Consider the following 20,700-nt stretch of genomic DNA (forward strand, 5'->3'; position numbering starts at 1 on the left):
TGCAGAAGTGTTCTTCAGTGAGAGAACTGAATTTACAAAAACAACCAAATCAGAACACAAAGCTCTAAGCAACTCTTGTCAACTTCCATTCTTTCACTTCCCATTTGTCAGAGGCTGAAAAATCATCACACAGCTTAATAAACGGTCTCTGCAGATGCTTTGAAAATCAGACAAAGCTTTGAGTTCCTGAAGAAACTCCCCTTCATCACCACATGTTCAGGTGAATCCCTGGTTTCTGTGCTTTTAGGACAGAGGCTGTGCAGATCATCAGCCTGCTCTGCTGCTCCTGGCTTCAGGAGGGTTAAATGGGTGTGCTGGATGTGTGCATTCTCCCAGTCTCTGATCTTTGCTAGCTGGAGACTATTGAAAATCCTCAGACAGAAGATTCAACATCCCCCCGACATGCTGAAGCACTGCTTGAGCTATAACTGAATGTTATTCCTCAGAAGAGTAAATAGAGAGTAGTTCTCTCTGGTCATTCAATAACTCAGTGTAGTCTAATTGCCAGTTCATGGGCCAGGTCCAGCTGGCACCCCTGCCTTTTCCCTAAGCAATTCATTAGCTGCTTGAGGGGCACTTGCCTTAGGAACAGCCAAAAGCTCTCCACATGCCTGCAAATGGCCCAGCAGCTGGAAATCGAGCCTCTGGTGCAGCCACAGTGTGGGAGGTGGGATGAAATGTGGCTGGCAAACATCTATGATCTCGTTAAGGGCAAGCAATTAATTGTTACAGCAGCAGCTGTAAATGATGAAATACATGGCTTTAAGTTTCCACTTTCTCTTAAACTCAGTCTGCTCTATTTTTCTAATGATGCTCCTTCTTGTGGGCAGCTCTTGAAGGGGGAAGATTGGCTATATCCCTAATAAAAGAGCCATGTCCAGATGTGATGAATCCATAGGCATTAAGATGTGGTTGGTTATGTAACTGACAAGCTCCTGACCTACAAAGTTGTGTTTACTTGCAGGCAGACAGCAGGATGCAGATGTAGAGGCTGAAGTTTCACACTCAAACCATGGTGTAACACTGCCAGGGTAAAGACAGGCAACCATAGAGAGGAATTTGGCCTGCTGTTCCATAATTATCCGTAACTGTAATTGTCTATAATTATCAAGGTCCCACCCAATGTGGAGATCAGTGGCACAGTCAACATGTGCACAAGCTGACTAGCAGGTAGACATGCTAATTGCCTGGCAGGAAATTATTTCTTTACTATGCTTACAACATGGGGCTACTCTGTAGTGCTGAGTATTTTCTAAAGGTAGCTGGATGTTGTGAGAGAGGGTTTTTAAGTCATGTGCCACACAAATGAGATATAGGAAACCTTGTCCTTCTTTGATTGTACTGAACGAGACCCAGGGATCTTTTCAAGGTAAAATGAACTTTCTAGCATGTGCCATCCCTGACATTCAGCCCTGCAGGCGTTCCTGCAAGAGAAAGATTCTCCTGTACTGACTGCACAGACACTGTAATGCATTGATCTCAGAAACAACTCTGTGTCTTCTGGGGAAAAGGCCACTGTAAGAGTAATTGACCCCTGTGTCATCCCACCAAGAGAATATCAGAAATTTGGCAAACACTATTTTCTATCAAACTTTGATTCTCTTAGTACACACGATTTTCCTTTGGTGGTGGTTCTGTGCAGCACACCTTGCAGGGACTCATGATAAACGGCTTCATCAAGCTTGTCTGGCAGCACCAGTCTCCTGCCACAGTGTTCCTCCTGGACACCTGCCGGTGTCCCCAACTGCCAAGCCAGTCAAGGAGCACACGTATAAAGAAATCACAGCCATTAGGAGGTGACTCCCTGCTTCCCTGAGGAGGCAGTGTTCAGGTGCTCAGGCTCCTCCTGCTCACCCTGCCAAGATTCATGGAAGGGGCAAGTCCGGGCTGAGGCTGGAAGGAGGCTGCCAGTGAGTACAGGAGATTTTCCATTTCCAGCGCTCACTGTTGTTCATGTGAAAGCACTGAGATATTGCAACTACCATTTTAGATCATGTTATTTTTAGACATTTTCATAGCTCCTCAACTGTGTGGAGGCTGCTATAAATGAACCACAGCTCTTTTAGTTTTGAAGATTTTGATTCTCTAAATGAAGACAATTTTTATTCCATGTTTGAGATTTAGAAAATCTGAGCATGCAGTGAGTAACCCAGAAACAGTCCTGGGTTTCGAGAAACTTTATATCATGCTGTCATATTTTAGCTTATTTTCTAACCCTTTCTGACCCATCTGTTATGAGTTTAAAAGGTTTGGAACTGAGTTAAACTGACTCATACTGGTAAAAGATAATTCATATTGTTAACAGCAACCAACTAGAACAAATAGTACAGAAGCTTGGAACATTACATTAGGAATCTCAAAATGAAGTTGATTAATTCGGTAAACAAGAGTAAAATTCAATAATCACAAAACTCATTGTGATACATTCTTATTACTTTCTAGTCCTTTTTACAAGAAACCACTGATCTTCCAAATTAGTTTTCCTACAAAATTCATCTTGGAGAAAAAGGATGGTAAAATTTGTAAATGCTGACTTCAGGATATCTGTGATTTTGCTGTATGAGTCACCAACAGGAAAGCTTCTCCCTGACTAATTTATATGAGGGTTTTTTTCCTCTCATTGATATGTTAATGCATTGCTTTTACTCTAGTACATTCTTCTCTTTTTTAAGGAAGCCAAAAGTCAATCCATACTTTCAGCCTGGGTATTTTTCACACCTTCTCTACCAGTTCTATAGATTTTTCTAAATTCTGCTAAGGGGATACAGTATAGTTTATATTGCAGTTTCTATGTAAAGATACTACTTTCTCTGTGATGTTGAAAAACTTTGGTTTTTTTAATCTAAAAATGTTTGTTCAGCATGGAAAATAACCGAATCTGTGGAGCTAACCATTTCTCTTTTTTTTTTTTTTTTTTGTTGTTGTTGTTTTGTTTTTAGTTTTAGAATGCAGAGTAGCAGGCACATACATAAAGTTATAGGAAAAAAAATTTTAAATAGCAGTAGCTTGTTCCTGCCCTCATACTCAAGTGCCCTCCATTTGGGATGGAGGAGCTCCAACATTTCCTGCACTGCACCTTTTATCTCCTGGCAAAGAAGCCAATGGACAAGATGTTCCTGTAACTTTGGTTAACCTGTAGTAGTGTTGGTCAGCTCTGTTCATCTCACTGTGCCTCCGTTTCTCAACCCCCATCAGGACAATATTTTCACTCTAAGGTGATATGAATTCTGCCTGACATTGCATATGATTATCAGTTCAGTCTGTAGGTTTCCATTCACACAACACAGCAAATGCTGAAGCAGAACAGCACCTTATTCTTCAAAATATTGCCATCCTGGCTATAGTTCAGTATGTGGTTACAGCATTAAACCACCATCTTCTAGCCAAGGATAGACATAAGAACAGCACAAAAGAGAGAAACTATGGTATTACAAAAATTAGCAGAAAACAGTCTTAGTGCTGCATTGTTTTGACATCTTGCAAGTGCAGGACTTGAAATTTTTGAAGAAGTTGAAGCCTGGTCTCTCACTTACCTGATCCTAGCTGTTTTGCTGTCATCTTATTAAAATCTGATTATCCAAAACTAATTTGTGTTTGGTAAAACATTGTCAGGCTCTCTCAAGACAGAAGTGCAAATCTCCTGTCTAGACATGGGTTTTGAAAGCCCGACTAGTTTGGCTAATGAGGAACACCTCGGTATCAAACCCTCCCTACCTGCTGAGAGGGAAGGAGTTAAAACATCATGCTGGTAAAGGAATCCCAAGCATTCTTTTGCAGCTGCTTCTGACTTGCAGATCTGTGTATGGCTTCCTGCTCTTACTGCTGTGGATGCTTTGGTCCTGCATGCCATGGTCTGCTTGTGAGGAAGTTTTATCACTAATACTTGCTGATTCTCTGAGATTTTGCTCGGCCTGTCATGACTGTAAGCTGAGCCCAGAGTTTTTAATATATTTAGCCTCAGAAATCCTCTTTGAACTAGCAAAAAGGAGAGAATTAAGACTCAGCGAGAAGGAAGTCTCTTGCCTGAGGTCATCTGGGCTGCTTGTGGCAAGGAAGAACACAGAGGGTAGGACTAAAATCATTACCCTATCACCTCTTCCCTTAAGTACAAGAAACAATGCCATCATTCTCAAAATAAAATACTCTTTAAATCTTTCTTTTCCTTTTTTTTTTTTTTTTTTAGGGAGGAGAAAGTGGAGAGGTTTTTTTATGTAAATTCAATAGTTCCACATCAGCCTTCCCTGCGGTGGAAAGCTTCTTTGTGATGTTAAATGAGATTCACATTATTCTTCCCAGTATCTTTGTTGCCGAGTATAACAAGCAGCGTTTGCAGAGTATAACAAGCAGTGAAGCTCAAGGGAATCACATCGTTTTTTATTCTGAGTCTGGCTGACAAAGATATGAACACTTAATTAAGATTTCTTTCATCTCATGAAAATAGTCCTGACAATTCAGCCTGAGGAGAGCTTGATCTTAGCGAAGGCAGCGTCCAACTCTCCAGCAAGCTCTTAGCTGGAACACTTGCCCTCACAAATCGCTTGAACTGGGAGTGGGATCTAAAGGTTTCCAAGTGGATGTCCAAACTTTGAGGAAGGGGCTCCTCCTTTAATTTCTGCCTCATTCTAATCCTATGAACTCCTGCTTCACACAGGGGCAGACCAACAGGAAGGAGAATCTCTCAGCTCCGCAGAACAGTGTAATCAATTCAGGCATGCATGCAGCAGGAATAGTTGGCTTAGGCTTCCCAAAGTGCCATCTGTGAGAAAAACGATTTTTTAAATTACTGATTACAACAAAATGCCCATTCTTTTTTCTATTTTTTTTTAGATGGACACGTGTATATTGATTAAAATTAGTCCCTTCCTGCTACATTAAATCAGTGTTGATAATTATGCATCTGTGCACAGGGCTGAGAACATCATAGCACTAAGGAAACAAACAATAGTTTGTAAGAGGATCATTACAGCCATCTTAGCAGCACTTACAACATGTTTATTCAAAAATGAAATATGCCCTAAGGAAGAAAAACACCAGCTATGGAACTCTGGGGATTTAAAATAAAAAGGTCACTTTTAAAGCCTTAAGTAAATAATTTCAAACAACTCAGCAACGGCTCACATTAAAAACAGAGTAAGCAGCTTAACAGTAAGATGTGTTAATTGTACAATCTGCAATGTATCAAAAGGACAACCACTGTCACCCCCATTACCTTCTCATTGTTCAAAGTGAAAAACTCAATACTGATGTACATCTTGGTGTATATAGGCACAGCAAATATTTATGGTTCTGTGTCTCAGACTGTGCACTGCCAAGAAGGAAATACTTGCAAGTAGAAGGTTAAATAAACTGTGTGCACTTCTGCACCAACAGCTCAGGTCTCTCCAGAAACCATTGGGTCGGGGGAAGTTTACAGGTCCTGCTCCATGTGGGAACAGAAGACTGTGTGTCTAAGTGGTGATGAAATTTATCACATACACAAATGAAGACAGCACTTGGATTTACACACATTATTTCTAATTAACATATTCAAAAGTGCAGCACCTGCAGGTTTCAGTGGAATTAATGAAGCATTTCCATTACCCACTCGCCAACGGGGGCTTGAGTAGGACTTGGAGTCACCAACAAAGTAAAGCACTTCTGTGGACTAAATTTCACCTTTTCTGTTTTCCCTCTGATGGCATATCCTCTTTGCATGTAACACAGTCTTAATATTATTCTTTAATCCAAGGAATTAATTCAAAATAGCAGCAAAACAGTTCATGTGAACTAAACCCTCAGCAGTGAAATTCAGCAAAAGCCGGGAGATCTTGGCAGTACCTCAAAGCAGACCTCTTCATGCTCTGCCCAGGTGTCATGGTTTAGTAATGGTACTTCCCAGTTCAGGACCCCCACTGAGACCTTCCCAAACCACACACCGCTCTCTTGCTCCCCCTTCCCCTCATCTTTCCTGCTGAGTGGGATGGAGTTGAGAATTAGAGGCACAACAATATAGTGGAAACATCAACGTGGTAAGAAACCTGCCCCTGCTCCCAATACACAATACCAGACAGCTCCCTCCTCCACGTTTTCTCCATAGGAAGAAACCCCTTTTCCCCCTGCTCCCCCTGGCAACGACCAATGATGTGAGGTGGGACAGAACAACCTCCATATCCGAGCCACGCCCTCCTGGCACCTGCAAAAGTTAACACTGCCCCAGCTGGAATCAGGACATCAGGAGACATTACTTACTCATTACTATATTAGAATTAAGGCCCGTGCATAATCACAAAACCAATTAGGTTGGAAAAGACCTGTGAGATTATCAAATCCAAACCATGACCTAACATCATGTCAAACAGAGCATGGCACTAAGCGCCATGTCCAGTCTTTAAACTCCTCCAGGAACACTGACTTCTGCTCCAACGCCTAATCACCCTTTCAATGAAAAACTTCCTCCTGATGTCCAGTCTAAACCTCCCTGCCGCAGCTTGAGGCCATGTCCTCTAAAGCTGTTACCAGCTGCCTGGTAAGAGGCAGAAGAGGCCGACCCGCCCCTGGCTACAGCCTCCTTTCAGGAGTTGTAGAGAGCAGTAAGGTTCTCTCTGAGCTTTCTTTTCTCCGGGCAAAACACCCTCAGCCGTTCCTCCTTCTGCTCCAGCCGTTTCACCAGCTCTGTTGCCCTTCTCTGGACATTCTCTACAACTTCCATCTCCCTCCTGAACTCAGGGGCCCAGAACTGAGAATTCGAGCCGCTCCTCACCCGCGCTAGCACACGGGAACGTCTCTAGACAACGCAGCTTTCCCCATAGGTTTTTCGCTGCCTCCCTGGCTGCCAAGTGCCGGCTCTCGAAACGCCCGGCGAGCTGCTCCCCGTGCGCCAGGCAAGCAGACAGAGCGGGGTAGGGCAGTGCAGAACTTTCCCCTGCCAGACCCGCCTGAGGGCCGGCGGCAGAGGCGGGCAAAGCCCAACATGGCGGAAGGGACACCACCCCCACCTCAGGTGCGGCCGCCGCAGGTGAATGCGGGGCGCCAGTACCAGAGCTATTGTGATTGGTCAGCGGTGCTGTCAATCACCCGTCACCGCGGCAACACAGGCCCGCCCCACGACACTCTCTCGGCGGTTGATTGGTCCGGGCGGCGGTGACGCGCGCCGGGGGTTTTACGGCGCTTGGTGTCGGGAACTGCTTGGAGAGGGCGGGTGGCGGGTCCGGCGGTTGGAGCTGCGCGCTGCCGCCATGACGTTCAAGCGAAGTCGTGACCGCTTCTACAGCACCCGGTGCTGCGGCTGCTGCCATGTGCGCACCGGCACCATCATCCTGGGCACCTGGTACATGGTGAGAGGCGAGGGCGGCCGGCCGGCGGCTGGAGGGGCGGCGGTGGGGGCCGTGCTCAGCGCGCGTGCGCGGGGTGCTCGGTGGGGCGGGGGAGCGGCGCCCGCGCGGCCGCTCTGAGGGACCGCTCCCGTCCCGCTTCCGTCCCTGCTCCCGTGCCGGGGCGGTCGGGGGAAGCTGCACCCGGGATTTCCTGGGGTCATCCGGCGGGGCTCGGGTCTCTCTTCTTTCCCGGGGTCTTCTTCGGGCTAACGAAGTCCTGCTGTCCTCGGCAGCCTCCCTTGTTGTGTTTGGAAAAAGAAAGTGAAAAGAAAGTTCAGAGTGTTTTAATCTGCGTTTCAGAGAGATTGTGTTACTCTTTCTTGGTTTGAAGGGATTGAGACTTTAATACAGTACTGAGCGTGTAAGGATGGAGATCGGGGGAGAGTGGAATTTGGGGAGTATAACAGGGGAATAAGATGAGGTACCTGTGAATGGTGTGCGACCTCTAAGAGGAAGATGAGTGTTCCCCACTTTGTGGCAAGGGAAGTTCCTGGTTATTCCATATTCTGTTCCTGAAACAGTGATTGAAAAGCAGTGGAAACAAATTTGGCTCCCAAAACGCTTCCATTTTTCTGACTGGTGAGTGCTTTCTCTCCGAGGAAGAGCTGTGGTAGTGCAGACGAAATACTAGAAATAAAGTTCTGAACTAGGGCGAAGTAGAAATGTGAAAACAGTAGCAGCGAGTTAAATGCCTGTAGCCCTAACTTCCCTTGGTTCACTTAAAGGGGGCCTGAACTCCCCTTTATTGAAGTAATTTCCTCATTCTTCCTTCCCCTTAACCCTCGTGGGCAGTAAGAATGAGAGGATAGTTTACAAAAGTTGCATCATACCTTTTCTCCTGAAGTCGTAATCAAAAGCTGTGTTCTCCTTTTCCCTTCTCCGGATTGTAAAAAACAAAGAATGCTGAATTTTTGTGTTGATATGAAACAGCCATGCACATAAACTCCCTTTAGAGGCATGGGGGTTTCATTTTGGGGAGTTTATGGTTTATTTTCAATAAGTATGGGGAGATCCTTTATTTTTATTCATCTTGGTCCCTCAGTTGGCAAAAAAATGTGCGGGCAAACAAAGTCGCTGGAGAGACAGGACTTGAGGAAAAGGGAGGGTGGGTAGGGCGTTGGAAATGTAACAAAAGTTTAGGGAAAAGGTATCGCTTTCAAAATGAAGCTGGACAAAAGTCTTGGTGCTGATTAAGTTCCATTATTAGTTCATTTCAAAGGAAAAGGTCCATTGTAGTTTTGAGAATCAAACTTTTGGAAACCTGCAAACCGCCCTGTGCTGATGGATGCAGTTCAAGAATATGCTTCTGGTCCCTGAAGTAAAAGCACAAGTCGTGAACAACGAGGGGTTCGGTGATCCTTGTTACAGCACAAAAGCACCTCGCTGCCTTCCGCACTGCGATTCCTGTTCGCGGGAGGGTCCCTGAACCAAGGAGCTTGCTTGGGGCGGGGGACAGGGAGATGTTTCCGTGGCCACAGGCCTGGTAGCACTTCCAGTTTCTACCTCTCCTGCTGTGCTTATGTTTCCCCTCGTTGCCTGGATGCGGCACCTCTTTCTTCTTTCTGAATGGGTGCTGGGGACGGTGGCGGCTGCCCCGGGCACCCGTGGGGCTGCGGCTCCAGGGGCGGAGTGCGGCTTTGATCTCGTGTAACCGCAGCCGCTCGGTCGCTGCAGGAAAAAGTAGAGCTGAGTTCAAGGTAGCAGGGGGCATGCAAAGTGCTTTAGAGGTGCGAGTTTTTATTAAAAAAACCCCTGAGTATCGAACACTTTGTTAAGCCGTGCGTTGAATATTTTTATCCAGTTCGCAGCTGTCACCTGGGTAAGAGTGAGAACTTTTAAGTCTGGCAACAGCTGTCTGAGCTGGAAAAGGTTATAACATGGTGGTCTTCCCTAATGCTTTAAAATCAGAATTCAAATATAAATTACACTTTTTTTGAAGGTAAAATACAGTTTTGACAATGAAAGTTAAATTTAATTGCCTTCTGCCAAGCTTTAAAAAATTGTCCCAAACATGTCAGATTTTTTAGACATGTTAATTAATGCCCCATTTAAGTATAGCTCTAACTTAGTCTTTCAGGTTCTTATGAGAAATATTTCTAAATCAATTAAGTAATCTCTGCTTTTAAGTTGCAGTGGGACAAATAGTAATAACTTTATGTGTAGGGTGGTGTTTTTTAGTTTGTGGGTTTGGTGGGGCTTTTTGTTTGTGTTTTGTGTGTTTTGGTTTTGTTGGGGTTTTTTGAAGGATGTAGCTTTTTGGAGGGGGAGAAGTGTTTCGTTCAAGAATAGTTTTATGTTACTGAAATCTTGCTATTTACTATATAAACTGTGTTCTCGTGCAGTGCAGTCCTGAAGGAATTTGCTATCAAACTTAAAATGGAGTCTCACAGCAATCTACTCCAGATGTTTTAGTAAGATAAGACTTCTGTCTACTTAATACATGTGTTATTCTTACATAACCATTTCTTTAGGCATTTTCCTATTCTTTGCTTATTTGTGTACTTTTAAATCATGCTTGTAATCACCTTTGCTCCTCACTGGAACAGTTTTATCACTGTCCTTGCTGTGTGCTTCTGCAAGTCCAGAGAGAACCAGGATTACTTTCTAAGATGTCTGCTGCTGATGCTGTGTGAACAGAGTGTGTCTCAAGCACAGTTCTGTCTGTGTGCTGCTGCTGTTTGTGATCAGTACATAAAAGTGTATCTACCAAAAGACAAGTTAAGAACATTTCTGGCAGAATTGTACTTGAGTTCCAGGTCTGATAAAGCTTGGTTAGCTCTGCAACACCCACTGCTGTTCCGTGTAGGAAGGAAAAAGAAACCTCCTGTTCCTCTCTCCATAATTGCAGTCGTGTTGCTTTGAAGTTTTGTTTCTTCCTGTAAACTTTCATATTGGGCACTGTGCACTTTCCAGAGACCGGAAGCAGGAACCCTGCACTGGCAGAAATGGGATCAGAGTTCAGTAAACAGCATAGAAGCCAGTAGTATTGTTCTGGAGGGAGGGGCTGCTGCCTTCTGGCAGCAAGCTTCAGGGCTGCAGGCAGTGATGCAATTGCTGCTGCTTAGCACGAGCATGAGGGGGATCTCTGGAATTGTGTGTTCACTGAACCAGATTGAGACTAGTTATTAAATTGGCTCATTTCTGTCAGTCTGATACTGGTACTGCTAGAGGCTCTGAAGTACCCTATTTAAAATTACTCTTCTTCAGTTTTTACTATTTCAGTATGTTAATAAATCAAACCAAATCAGAATCTCCATCTTGTTTGGGGTTTTTTTTCCTTTCTTTTTTTTGCCCTTTGGAAACATGCCTAGGGAAAAAATACTGGAAAAGTGAAAGGAAAATGAGTGTAGTAGTGCAAGGCAATTTCCCTCTTTCCCCTCATGAAAGGATATAAGCAAATTCTAAGTAGGAATTCTTGGTTTTGCCCAAGTCACTCTGAGTGCTTGGGGAAAACTTGACTTTATGTTCAGGCCTCCAGAGAGTTGAAGTGCTTACCTGATGAGGCATAAAGTGCGCACTGTGGAGATAAAACTCACTAATTAAAAAGCTAATGCTTCTTAAGAGTTCCACAGTCTTTTGAGTTCTAATCATATGGTGAACTAATATTTCTGTTACCAGTGTGTAATAAATGATGACTTTCTACTTGAGAATTTGAAATTTCAGCTATTTGAATTTTGATACAAGCTACACCAAACTATTAAACTTAGCTATTCCAGATATGAAAATGTAAAAACTATTACAAAACTAAATTAAGATTATTTTCATCTTAATGGGATTATTTTTAAAATAAGAACTTGAACATGCATTTTGCAAACTTTTTTTTTTGTTACTATTTTTGATTTCTTAGCAAAAAAGACCAGAATGAGGCTGCTGAGATTTCTGAGGTGTTACTTTAGGGTGCTGCAGTATCCACTGTGTGCTGTCTTGTCAGGCTTGGGTTTTTTTTGAGTTTGTTTTTTTGTTGTGGTTTTTTTTTTTTTGGAGGGGAAGATGTGATGGGTTTAATCCTCATATTATACTGAGGCATACATGAGTTACATTTTTTCTGACTTCTCTATGTAGACATTTGTGAACATACATTTGATTTGCAGCGAGTATTTACTTAAAATCTCTTAACAATGTTCTGTGATCCAAGCCATATTCTTGCTGCCTGTTACACCTATTATTTTGAAACTGGCCTTGTGGTCTTGCTGTTCTCAAGCTTCTGGGAAAGAATGGAAGTAGTTAAAATAGACGCTCTGGCTCTGTAGGTCTTGATCACATTTAACATAGGAGTTTCAATTAATTGCTCAGTGTTGTGATGGATTTGTAAACAGTAGTAATGGAGCGCTGGAAACTCTGAGGTGTTAATTGGTCACGGTTTTGGTTTGTTGTTTGTTTTTGTTTAGATTTGTTTTGGTTTGTAACTATTTTTATTTGGTCTCATTGATTCTAATAGATTGGATTTTGAATGACTCTTATTTTCTGTTTTACTTGGATACCATTTCAGGTTGAGAAAATAAACCTTAAATACTTGGAACTACACTCAGTAACTAGTGAAATTACCAAAGACTTCAGTACACTGAATTAGGATGCCAGATAAGATGAAAATAAAAAAGAAATTGACAGATGGAGAATTACAGTCTCAAAATTCTGAGGCATTCAAGTTCTTCAGTACTTCTATAGTAATTCAGGTGCTGCTTACTCCTTATCTCGAGGCAGGTAGCCTATCATGGCAGTCAAACTCATGACTATGTATAAACAAGAAATGATTTAGTTGTAATTGAACGTGTACTTTTGTGCTTTATAAAGTAGAGATCAATATTTCAGCTGCCAGAGACATGAACCTTGACTTAGGCTTTTTGAAACAAGTGCAGTGCAGAAAGGTATTTTCCAACATACCCAGTTCACTCACTGAGAGGAGGAAATAGAGGGTTGAAAATGCAGAGAGCATTGAGAGCAGAAGGCCACAGTACAGAAGGATGGAGCAGGTGGGAGATGAAAGTGTTCCATATTTTTGACGAATAGTAAAGCAAAATAAGATTTGAAAACGAGGCAGGTGAGCAACTTGACAGTTTGCTCTTTAAGAAGTATCTTGTGAGGGTGAAAATAAATGCATTTCTTGGCTAAAGATATTGGTAGTTAAACAGAGTTCTTCACTGCCAGCTGTTTTGGCTGCAATGTTTTATATAAAACGCCTTATAGAAATACAAGCGGCTCAAAATAGCTGGAAATTCTAGTAAATTTGTGTAATACATGATGAGATGATTGCATTTCTACAAAGTGGAATGCACTTCCAACTTTAATTCCACTGAAGGGTTCTTTTAGCAGAAAGTGCAAGCAAGCTTATCACCATTTATCTGTAAACCCCAGGGGAAAAAGAAGAAAAAAACTAATAAAATCAGGGAGGGGAAAATAGTTATAGGAACTGTGAGTCTCAAAATTTTTACAAGATTCAGATTTTTTTTTCCCTTTCTGAAATCTTGAGTAATTGTACATAGACTAGCCACCATCATTGACTTCTGGAACCATGCCCATAGAAGAAGAAATACCTGGCAAATATTCTTAAGTTGTGAGAAACTACAAACCAGTTTTCTTTTTCTTTTGAGGCTAATTGGAAGGGATCCTGCTGCTGGTGGTGACAGTACTGAATACTGATTGGAACATGTCTGCAGCTAGAAAAGACCATCGTGAGGTGTTTTTTTGTGTTATGCAACCTTTGGCATGTGTCTCCAGATACTAGTAACAGAAACTACGTCCCTGTAAACCTTGGATACCTTAGAAATGCTGTCAAGGCAATTTTACAGAGGCTTCAGCTACTTCTGATTCTTTGAGCTCTTACTGAAGACATTTCTGGTGTGTACCAAAATGGGGCAACAGAAGGAGTCTTAAGTGGCAGCGTGAGGGAGGAGAAAGACTGGCGAGCACACACTGTGGGGGTTGATCTTTGTGTGAAATTTTTTAACTTCCCCTATGGTTTTGTAGACCTTTCTGATAAGGACTGGTGAGGTTTTAATAAATGATCTGGGAAGCAGAGGAAGATCTCTCTAGCTCGTTAAAGCTGAAATGTGGCAGAAACCCAGTAATTTATTTGTTGTAGAAAGCAGAAATTCTTTCAAAATATTCCTCATTCTGTACCTTTATCTTCCTGACCTTTTTTAACTGTTTCCAGTTTTTCAGTTCACAAACCTGTACATTCATCAGGCAGCGTCAGCTTAATTATGTTATTTGAATCCCTAGGAATCTTACCATCCCCTCAATTTGCAAAGTTATTCAGTGGTGATTCATTGAACCTAGCAAGTGCTCCACACTCTTTGGGTTGTTTTAGTCGTCATTTAATTAAATGAGTTTGAAATTTAACTGTAAGTTTGGCTCTTTTTTTTTCTTCTTCCACATACAGGCAAAGAGAAGAGTTTATTTTTAACTGAAATAAAGGATTATTAGTGGTCATTGAAAACATCTTAGCTGTTGCAAAGTAATTAACCTTGAGGTACCTGTGATCTCTCTCAGGTGGTGAACTTGCTGATGGGCATCTTGTTGACAGTAGAAGTGACTCATCCAAATATGGTGCCAACTGTTGACATCCAGTATGAAGTCATTGGAAATTACTATGCTTCTGAGAGAATGGCTGGTAGGTCTAGAGCTCTGCTGGCTGATGGGAATATAAAGCATGCACTACCATGGATTTGTCTTACACTAGGTTGTAATATATGCATACAGCTGTTAATAAATATGGTTATCTTGTTTTCTGAATTTCTCTTCAAATATTCTGGTATTGAATTCTTCTACAAGAATAAAAAGAAAGCTTTAGGAGTTACTATTATAACTTCATTTTATACCCAAGCATCTTAAATGATGCGATTTCTTGGCCTTCTAATGCTTTGAATGTTGAAGTATGTGTGGGACATCTCTGATTCACTTTCTCCATAAACATTAATTATCTTTGCTGACTCAGGAAAACAAGCAGCAGAAAACAAGTTTAAAGACTTTTCTTCAGAATTTTTGGTCATCTTCATAGATCAGGAAATACCTTAGAGCTCCTGCATATGAATTTACTGAGAAGAAAACCATGATATCTTTTGAAGAAGAGAGGAACAATTGGGATGCCAAGTATTTGAGTGAAACCGAAGTGTTTCTCTAAGTTTCACCTGCAGAATAAATGAGAGAAAGCACCATGAGCAGAATTACGCCCACTTTTCACTCTTTTACTAAGTGTATATGTATACAGCTGAAATTGGTGTCAAGCTTTTTAATTATTCTATCTGTAAACTTGAGCATATGCTTTGCTTCTCTTGGTTTTAAATGTGCAGAAATGTGTAGTGTGGCACTTCTACCTCAGTCTGTAGTGTGGCAATCTACCTGAGTCTGTTGTATTACATGAAAAATTAGGGAGGGTCAGATTCAGTGAAGTTAAATAGTACAGCACAAAACTGGGTTTTGAGCATATTGGATTAATTGTTCATTCCCTGAATTGGGGATCTGTCAGTTCTGACCTGTGACTGTAACTCACATTTACTATTAATGAAATAAGATTGGGAGCAAGGACCAAATTCTTCATGAGGCTAAGATATTAAGTAAAATCACAGCAGATATTTGTAGAATGTCATGTAATCTGTTAAGGCTTTTGGGGTACTTGGTAGCCTTAAGCTTACATGCGTGAAAGATGCTTCTGAAGCTGAAGGTGCTTTCCTTACTCTTCAATGTAAAATCTGTCACATGCTTTTTAAAAAATTCTTACTCCTTATGTTTGGATCTGGGCTTGGAGGGCTTTGTGTGTGTGAAAGAACTTTACAGGTATTATTGTACTAGTGTATATTGTGAGTAATAACTCCTCAGAAGACAGCCACACTTGCTGGTGATTGCTGAGACTTATGTCTGATAAACACAGTGCATTTCAGACATGGGGGGGCTCTTCCTTGATGCCATCTGTGTATGTAGATATTAATTGCAGAGTAGGAAGGGTTCTCAGATAATCTTTTTCAGGCAGGAGAGCAAAAAAATTTTGTCTTCAATACTGCTAAAACCCATTTATTTACCATGTCTATAGACTCTCAGGCTGTTTTCTTTGTGTTTAAAAAAGAACAAGTTTAATCTAACTTGTGGAAAGCAGCTCTGCTTCTGTAATCAGTAACGGTGATGCACAAGGAGAATCTTTATCATGCAGCTTCCATGAGTGTCCTGGATTTTGCTACAAATTGGTTTCTGTTCAACTGCCTTTTCTTGTAAATAGTGGGATACCTTCCACACAGTGATTTCCTGTTTTCCTTAGTGTTATTGAAGGAGCAGTGCTGCTCCCACTGCCAATGACCAAATTATGTAACCAAAGCATTTTCAAGTGTAAAGGTTGATAGTGTGTTATCTTCACTTAAGATTCTGTCCAGTTGTAAAGTTAATCACTCACATACTTTCAGCACTGACACGTATTGCAAATCAGCATCATTATGGTGCATTACTGTCAAACTATGTCAAGCTTCTAATTGGTGTTCCTGGGCTTTGGTCAGGCTTTTGATTAAGGCAGAGGGATTTTTCCAAGTAGTTGTAGGTTTTCTTGAACCAGATCTTTTTTTGTTCTGAAGGATCTGAATTACTCTATTGTGCTGCTGGTAGTTGGCATGGATGAGTCAATTGAGAACAGATCGTAGTAATGGACAAAGCTTGGGTACCTGTCAGCTGCATTGTGACAACTCCAGGAAATGACTGATTCTTACTGGTTTGTTTTTTTTTTTTTTTATGCAGAAAATGCCTGTGTTCTGTTTGCTATCTCCCTCCTCATGTTCACAATCAGTGCAATGATGGTGTATGGTGCCATTGCTGTAAGTATATTTATAATCCATGGTTTGAGAGTTGCTACTTGATTTTTTTTTAAACTAAATAATTTACATGCTGCTCCTTTTTTCTATTTCTTAGCATCGTGTAGGCTGGCTGATCCCATTTTTCTGTTACCAACTCTTTGACTTTGTGCTCAGTTGTCTGGTTGCTATCAGCTCTCTAACCTACTTGCCCAGAATCAAGGATTACCTGGATCAGTTGGTAAGTATTCAGCTCAAATTGATATTTTACATTTGAAATTAAAGGTTTTTTTAATTGGATCAGTGACTGAGCTACACTTCCCTTTGCATAAGAAAAAGGAATTCAGCCTGCAGCAGCCAGAGGTGGTTATTTGTGGGCATGGTAGCTTACCAGAGGTGGAAGAGTTAAAGTTGCAATTGATCCTTAGAAGGAAAGCCAGGGAGAGTAAGGAAAGGAAAGCCAGGGAGAGTAAGGAAAGAATTGTGATGGGAACTACTGGTTTAAACTGTGTTGGCTACAATTGGACTTGGAAGTGTGTTCTTTAACACACTTAACTGTGCCTTTTAAGCAGTGGGGCTCAGTGGCACATTTGCTACTGCAGATTAAAAATGTGTTGACCCTTATCTGGTAGGGGACCGGAAGAGAAGTATAGGTAAGGACTGTAGAAGTGTAGGTAAGGGTTCCCACAGCATTACACATGGAATCTGAGCTTTCCTTTTTCCATTCTATGTGTCTCTTCTCAAGTTGCAACAACACTTTCTAAGGGAACTGCAGTGGAGTTCTCACTAACACTGCCTGCGTTATAATTGCAAGAAGAGTCAATGCATAGAATGTACTGTCTGCATTGACAGACCATGAGCTCTGTCTGGCTGGTGCTGTGATTTGTTCAAGTAGATGTTTAAAAGCAAGTCCTTTTTTAAAACAGATAAAATCTTAGATTGGTGTTTGAGAGAGGCTTTGTTACTGTGGTCAGGGAAGGAAAAGAGACAGTTTGCAGAAGTTCTGTTTCAGCTCCCCTGAGTTTGGGGGTGACATCTTACACTGCACACCAGTGTGTTACAGGTTGGACTGACAGGATGTAATTAACAGTAAGTCATTAAAGAGTTGTAGAGGACCATGAGTACAAATACTGTCCTGCACCTGTGAAGAAGAATCTGTGTTGGCATGAAACTGATGAAGTGACTGGGGACACAGACTGTACTGTAGTGATGTGTTCTTGTGGGACAGAGACAGGATAAATACTGTCCTTTGTGGGAGGATAAAGAGGAAATTTGTTAGAAATGGAACTTTTTGTTTCAGGGGAGTAGTTTACACAAGGGTTTGTTTCATTTGGTGTGAAGTTCGGATGTTTTTCTATGATATTTGATTGTGCAGTGTTCATTCTTATCTCTTCCCTTTCTCTCCCTTCCCCCCTGTTTGTTTTTTTTTTCACTAGCCGGATTTTCCTTACAAAGAGGATCTCCTTTCTTTGGACTCCAGCTGTCTCTTGTTTATTGTTCTGGTGTTCTTTGTATTATTTATCATTTTAAAGGTAAGTTAAAACTTAATCATGTGTCTGTTGCAAGAGTTAATAAATATTAAGATGGTGTCAATCTGAGTTAATTCTCAATGCTGAATTCAGAACCCAGCTGCTTTCTTAATGCTAAGGTAAGAACTTCTTTGAGCACAATTGTTGGGATGTTCAGTTCCAGTATGACTTAGGTCTAATCTGGTGTGTACTGGTGTCTTCAGCTAACTTGTGTGTGTGCAGTGGGGTGTGCTTATTCAGCTCTGCCCTTCCTAAGTAGAAAGGAGGAATGCAAAAAGACTTTTCGTCTATGTAGAGATAATTTTAATATTTGTAATTAAGCTTGTAGTGAAATAATACTGAGTTAATGTATACAAGTTTCTAAACAAAATGTTTAAAATCTCTCACTGTGTCTAACAAACCAGAATGCAAGTTTTGGAAGGAAGATGATGGAAGGAAGAAATGTATAAGTTAATTCTAGACCTGCATCTTCCTCCCTTCTGAAGGGTGATAGTAGCAGGCAGTTTCTTTCTGAAGATCTAAATAATGAGGCATTCATTTGCGTTATAAAAACTCTTATGTAGACAAAGCATATTAGAGAAATGCATTTATAATATACATTGGCCATGATACTGTTCCTTTATTGCATTCAGGTTGCATTTAAGAAAAAAAAAAAGAAAAATAATTCTACTGATTTTCTATACTTTTTCCAAGAGGAATGTTTAACTGGGGAGAGTGAAAGCCTAATACAGTAGATAGCACTTGTGTATTGATTGGGAAATTTGGTACCTCTTGTACAACAGTGCTAACTTGTCAGTGAGATATTTGGAGAGGTTAATGTTACATAAATTAGTAATTAAAAACCCCTAATCCTCATCATATCATGATAATGTTTATGCAGCAGTCAGTGTTGACTCAAAGTTCAGGATTCGCTGCTCTGCCCTCTCCCTGCTGCCTCAGTTGTGTGTCTGAGCCCTCTTCTTAACACTGGCAGTTAGTTGGAGCAATAGTGCTAACTGGGAGATGAGTGGGATTCTGCTGTTGGCCTCTCCTCCTCCTCCTGGCAGGCTTAGACTGAGATCCACAGAAGCATAAGCCAGTTGCGGATTAATTTGATTAGCACTGCTGAGGCAGACAGAGATTACTTGAATGGATCTGTGAATTCTTTTACTAAAACCTGTGTGGTGCATCCTCTATGAGTCACTGTGAATGCAAAGCTAAATGGAGAGCAACATAGGTATGTGGCCAGGTCTGTGAAATAGCAACCATTCCTCAGATATGTGTTGTCTAAGTTGATGTATGCTCCTCTTTATCATAGGAATGTCATACAACATCTAATTTCTGAATCAGCCAATGCTTATGAGGTGTTTAAAAGAAAAATCTCTCTTCTTTCAGGCATATCTAATTAACTGTGTATGGAACTGCTATAAATACATCATCAGCAGAAATTTGCCAGAGATTGCTGTGTACCCTGCTTTTGAAGCTCCTCCACAGGTAAAATCTCATTTTAAGTTAAAAGGAAGCCATATCATTAATTTTGAAGTAGAAAAATCATCACATCCATGTATGTTTCCAAGCCTTGTCCAGCTTTCTGAAGAAAGACTGGAAAGATAAAAAATTGTAAAGCAGGTAATTTTGTGGTGGGTTATTTCTTAGCTAAATTCTGAGTGCCTAAAAACAGAGTCTTTAGAGGGAAGTCTTTGAATGTTTTTCTTGTGGTAGAGGGAAACTTTGCACCAGTCCAAACCTTCCTTGCTGCTTTGCAAAGACAAGATGCAGTGGGGTGTGGAATAAAGGACCAAGGGTTAGGCTCAGCAGAGCAGTAAACTGCTCCTGCACCTTCTTTCACTTCCTCATTTGCTTACTAGGAACAGCAGTAAATTCTTAAAATAACTTTGCCTGGAACAGAGGATTAAGTTGCTGATGAGCCATGTATGCTTTTGTTCTCTTTTGTTCTTTTTTTTTTTCCCATTTGAAATATCCTGCATTAATCACTTCAAAATGTCTTCTCCTTAGTATGTTCTGCCAACCTATGAAATGGCAGTGAAGATGCCTGAGAAGGAACCTCCACCTCCCTACATACCTGCCTGAAGCAATTTTTATGTTCATTAACATCTGTACCAGCTTCCTGGGGGTTTTGTCTTTTAATCTTGCAAAACTGCTTAAGTAATAGAAATATTCAGGGCTTTAGGAGCAAACTGTTCTGTTTAAAATATGTTTGATATAAACTTACTAAGCAACACACATCTGAGAGTGATTTCATTTGCTTTAATTTTTGTTCTCCCTAATGCTCTTAAACATTTTATTGCCTTAGGGCCTTACACCTGCAAGAACTTACGCATGTGACTAACTTGTGGCTTTTAATAATACCAATTGAGCCACTCTGATTGAAGTTAGCTGTGATTATAAGTGTCTGCAGGATTATGCCCTTAATTTATATTAATTTTTTGTAAAGTAGTTCATAAAGACAATCTGATCGTGCAGCAAAATGACAGTTTGCCTTTATCCATTTTTTGGGAGGAGAAGGGTTTGAATGTGGTATATATGTGACTTTTTTACTTTGCACTTTTCTCATATGTTATCTTACCTTTTATTGTGGTTTTTTTGGTTATCCTTTGTCTTGAAACAGTATTTTTGAGGAACAAGTGAGGGTGGCACAGGAGTTCTATTACAACGAGCTGGGAATGCAAGAAAAATAAATAGAAATGTGGAAGATGGTTGCATGCTTCTAATCTTCTATGTATTTTCCTCTTTGTGATAAATGATACTTAAATAAATCTTTTACAAAATGTTTACCAGTAGTGTTGGTTGATCTTTTTGGTGACTTTTTTGTTGAACTGCTTCAGTGTCCTGCAGACAGTCCAGCATACTTAGTTGCAGGTTTAGTGTTGATCCATGCTTCAGTAGAAGTCCTTATGTGGCTGGAGAACTTGGATTCTCTCTAACACACAGTCCTGTGTTAAAGCCTTTGCAGTTCAAGTACTTGGGTGACTTCCCCTTGTCTGATTGGTACTTACCCATGAACTGGGAAAAGGGAATTGTACTGGAGGCTTTGAGCCCTTGGGGAAATCT

At 41.1% G+C, this 20,700-nt stretch overlaps 1 protein-coding gene across 1 annotated transcript; it reads left to right on the plus strand.

The window, feature by feature from the left end:
• The first annotated feature begins 7,131 nt into the window (after positions 1–7,131).
• On the plus strand, positions 7,132–20,429 carry LAPTM4A (lysosomal protein transmembrane 4 alpha). Its single transcript, XM_030945669.1, has 7 exons — positions 7,132–7,313; positions 13,842–13,962; positions 16,068–16,144; positions 16,239–16,361; positions 17,557–17,652; positions 19,024–19,122; positions 19,645–20,429. Exons 1-7 carry the CDS (start codon positions 7,215–7,217, stop codon positions 19,717–19,719), a joined length of 690 nt encoding a protein of 229 aa, XP_030801529.1. The 5' UTR covers positions 7,132–7,214; the 3' UTR covers positions 19,720–20,429.
• The last annotated feature ends 271 nt before the right edge of the window (positions 20,430–20,700 follow it).

This window comes from Camarhynchus parvulus, chromosome 3 (assembly GCF_901933205.1).
Source record: "Camarhynchus parvulus chromosome 3, STF_HiC, whole genome shotgun sequence".
NCBI classification, from domain to species: Eukaryota; Metazoa; Chordata; class Aves; order Passeriformes; family Thraupidae; genus Camarhynchus; species Camarhynchus parvulus.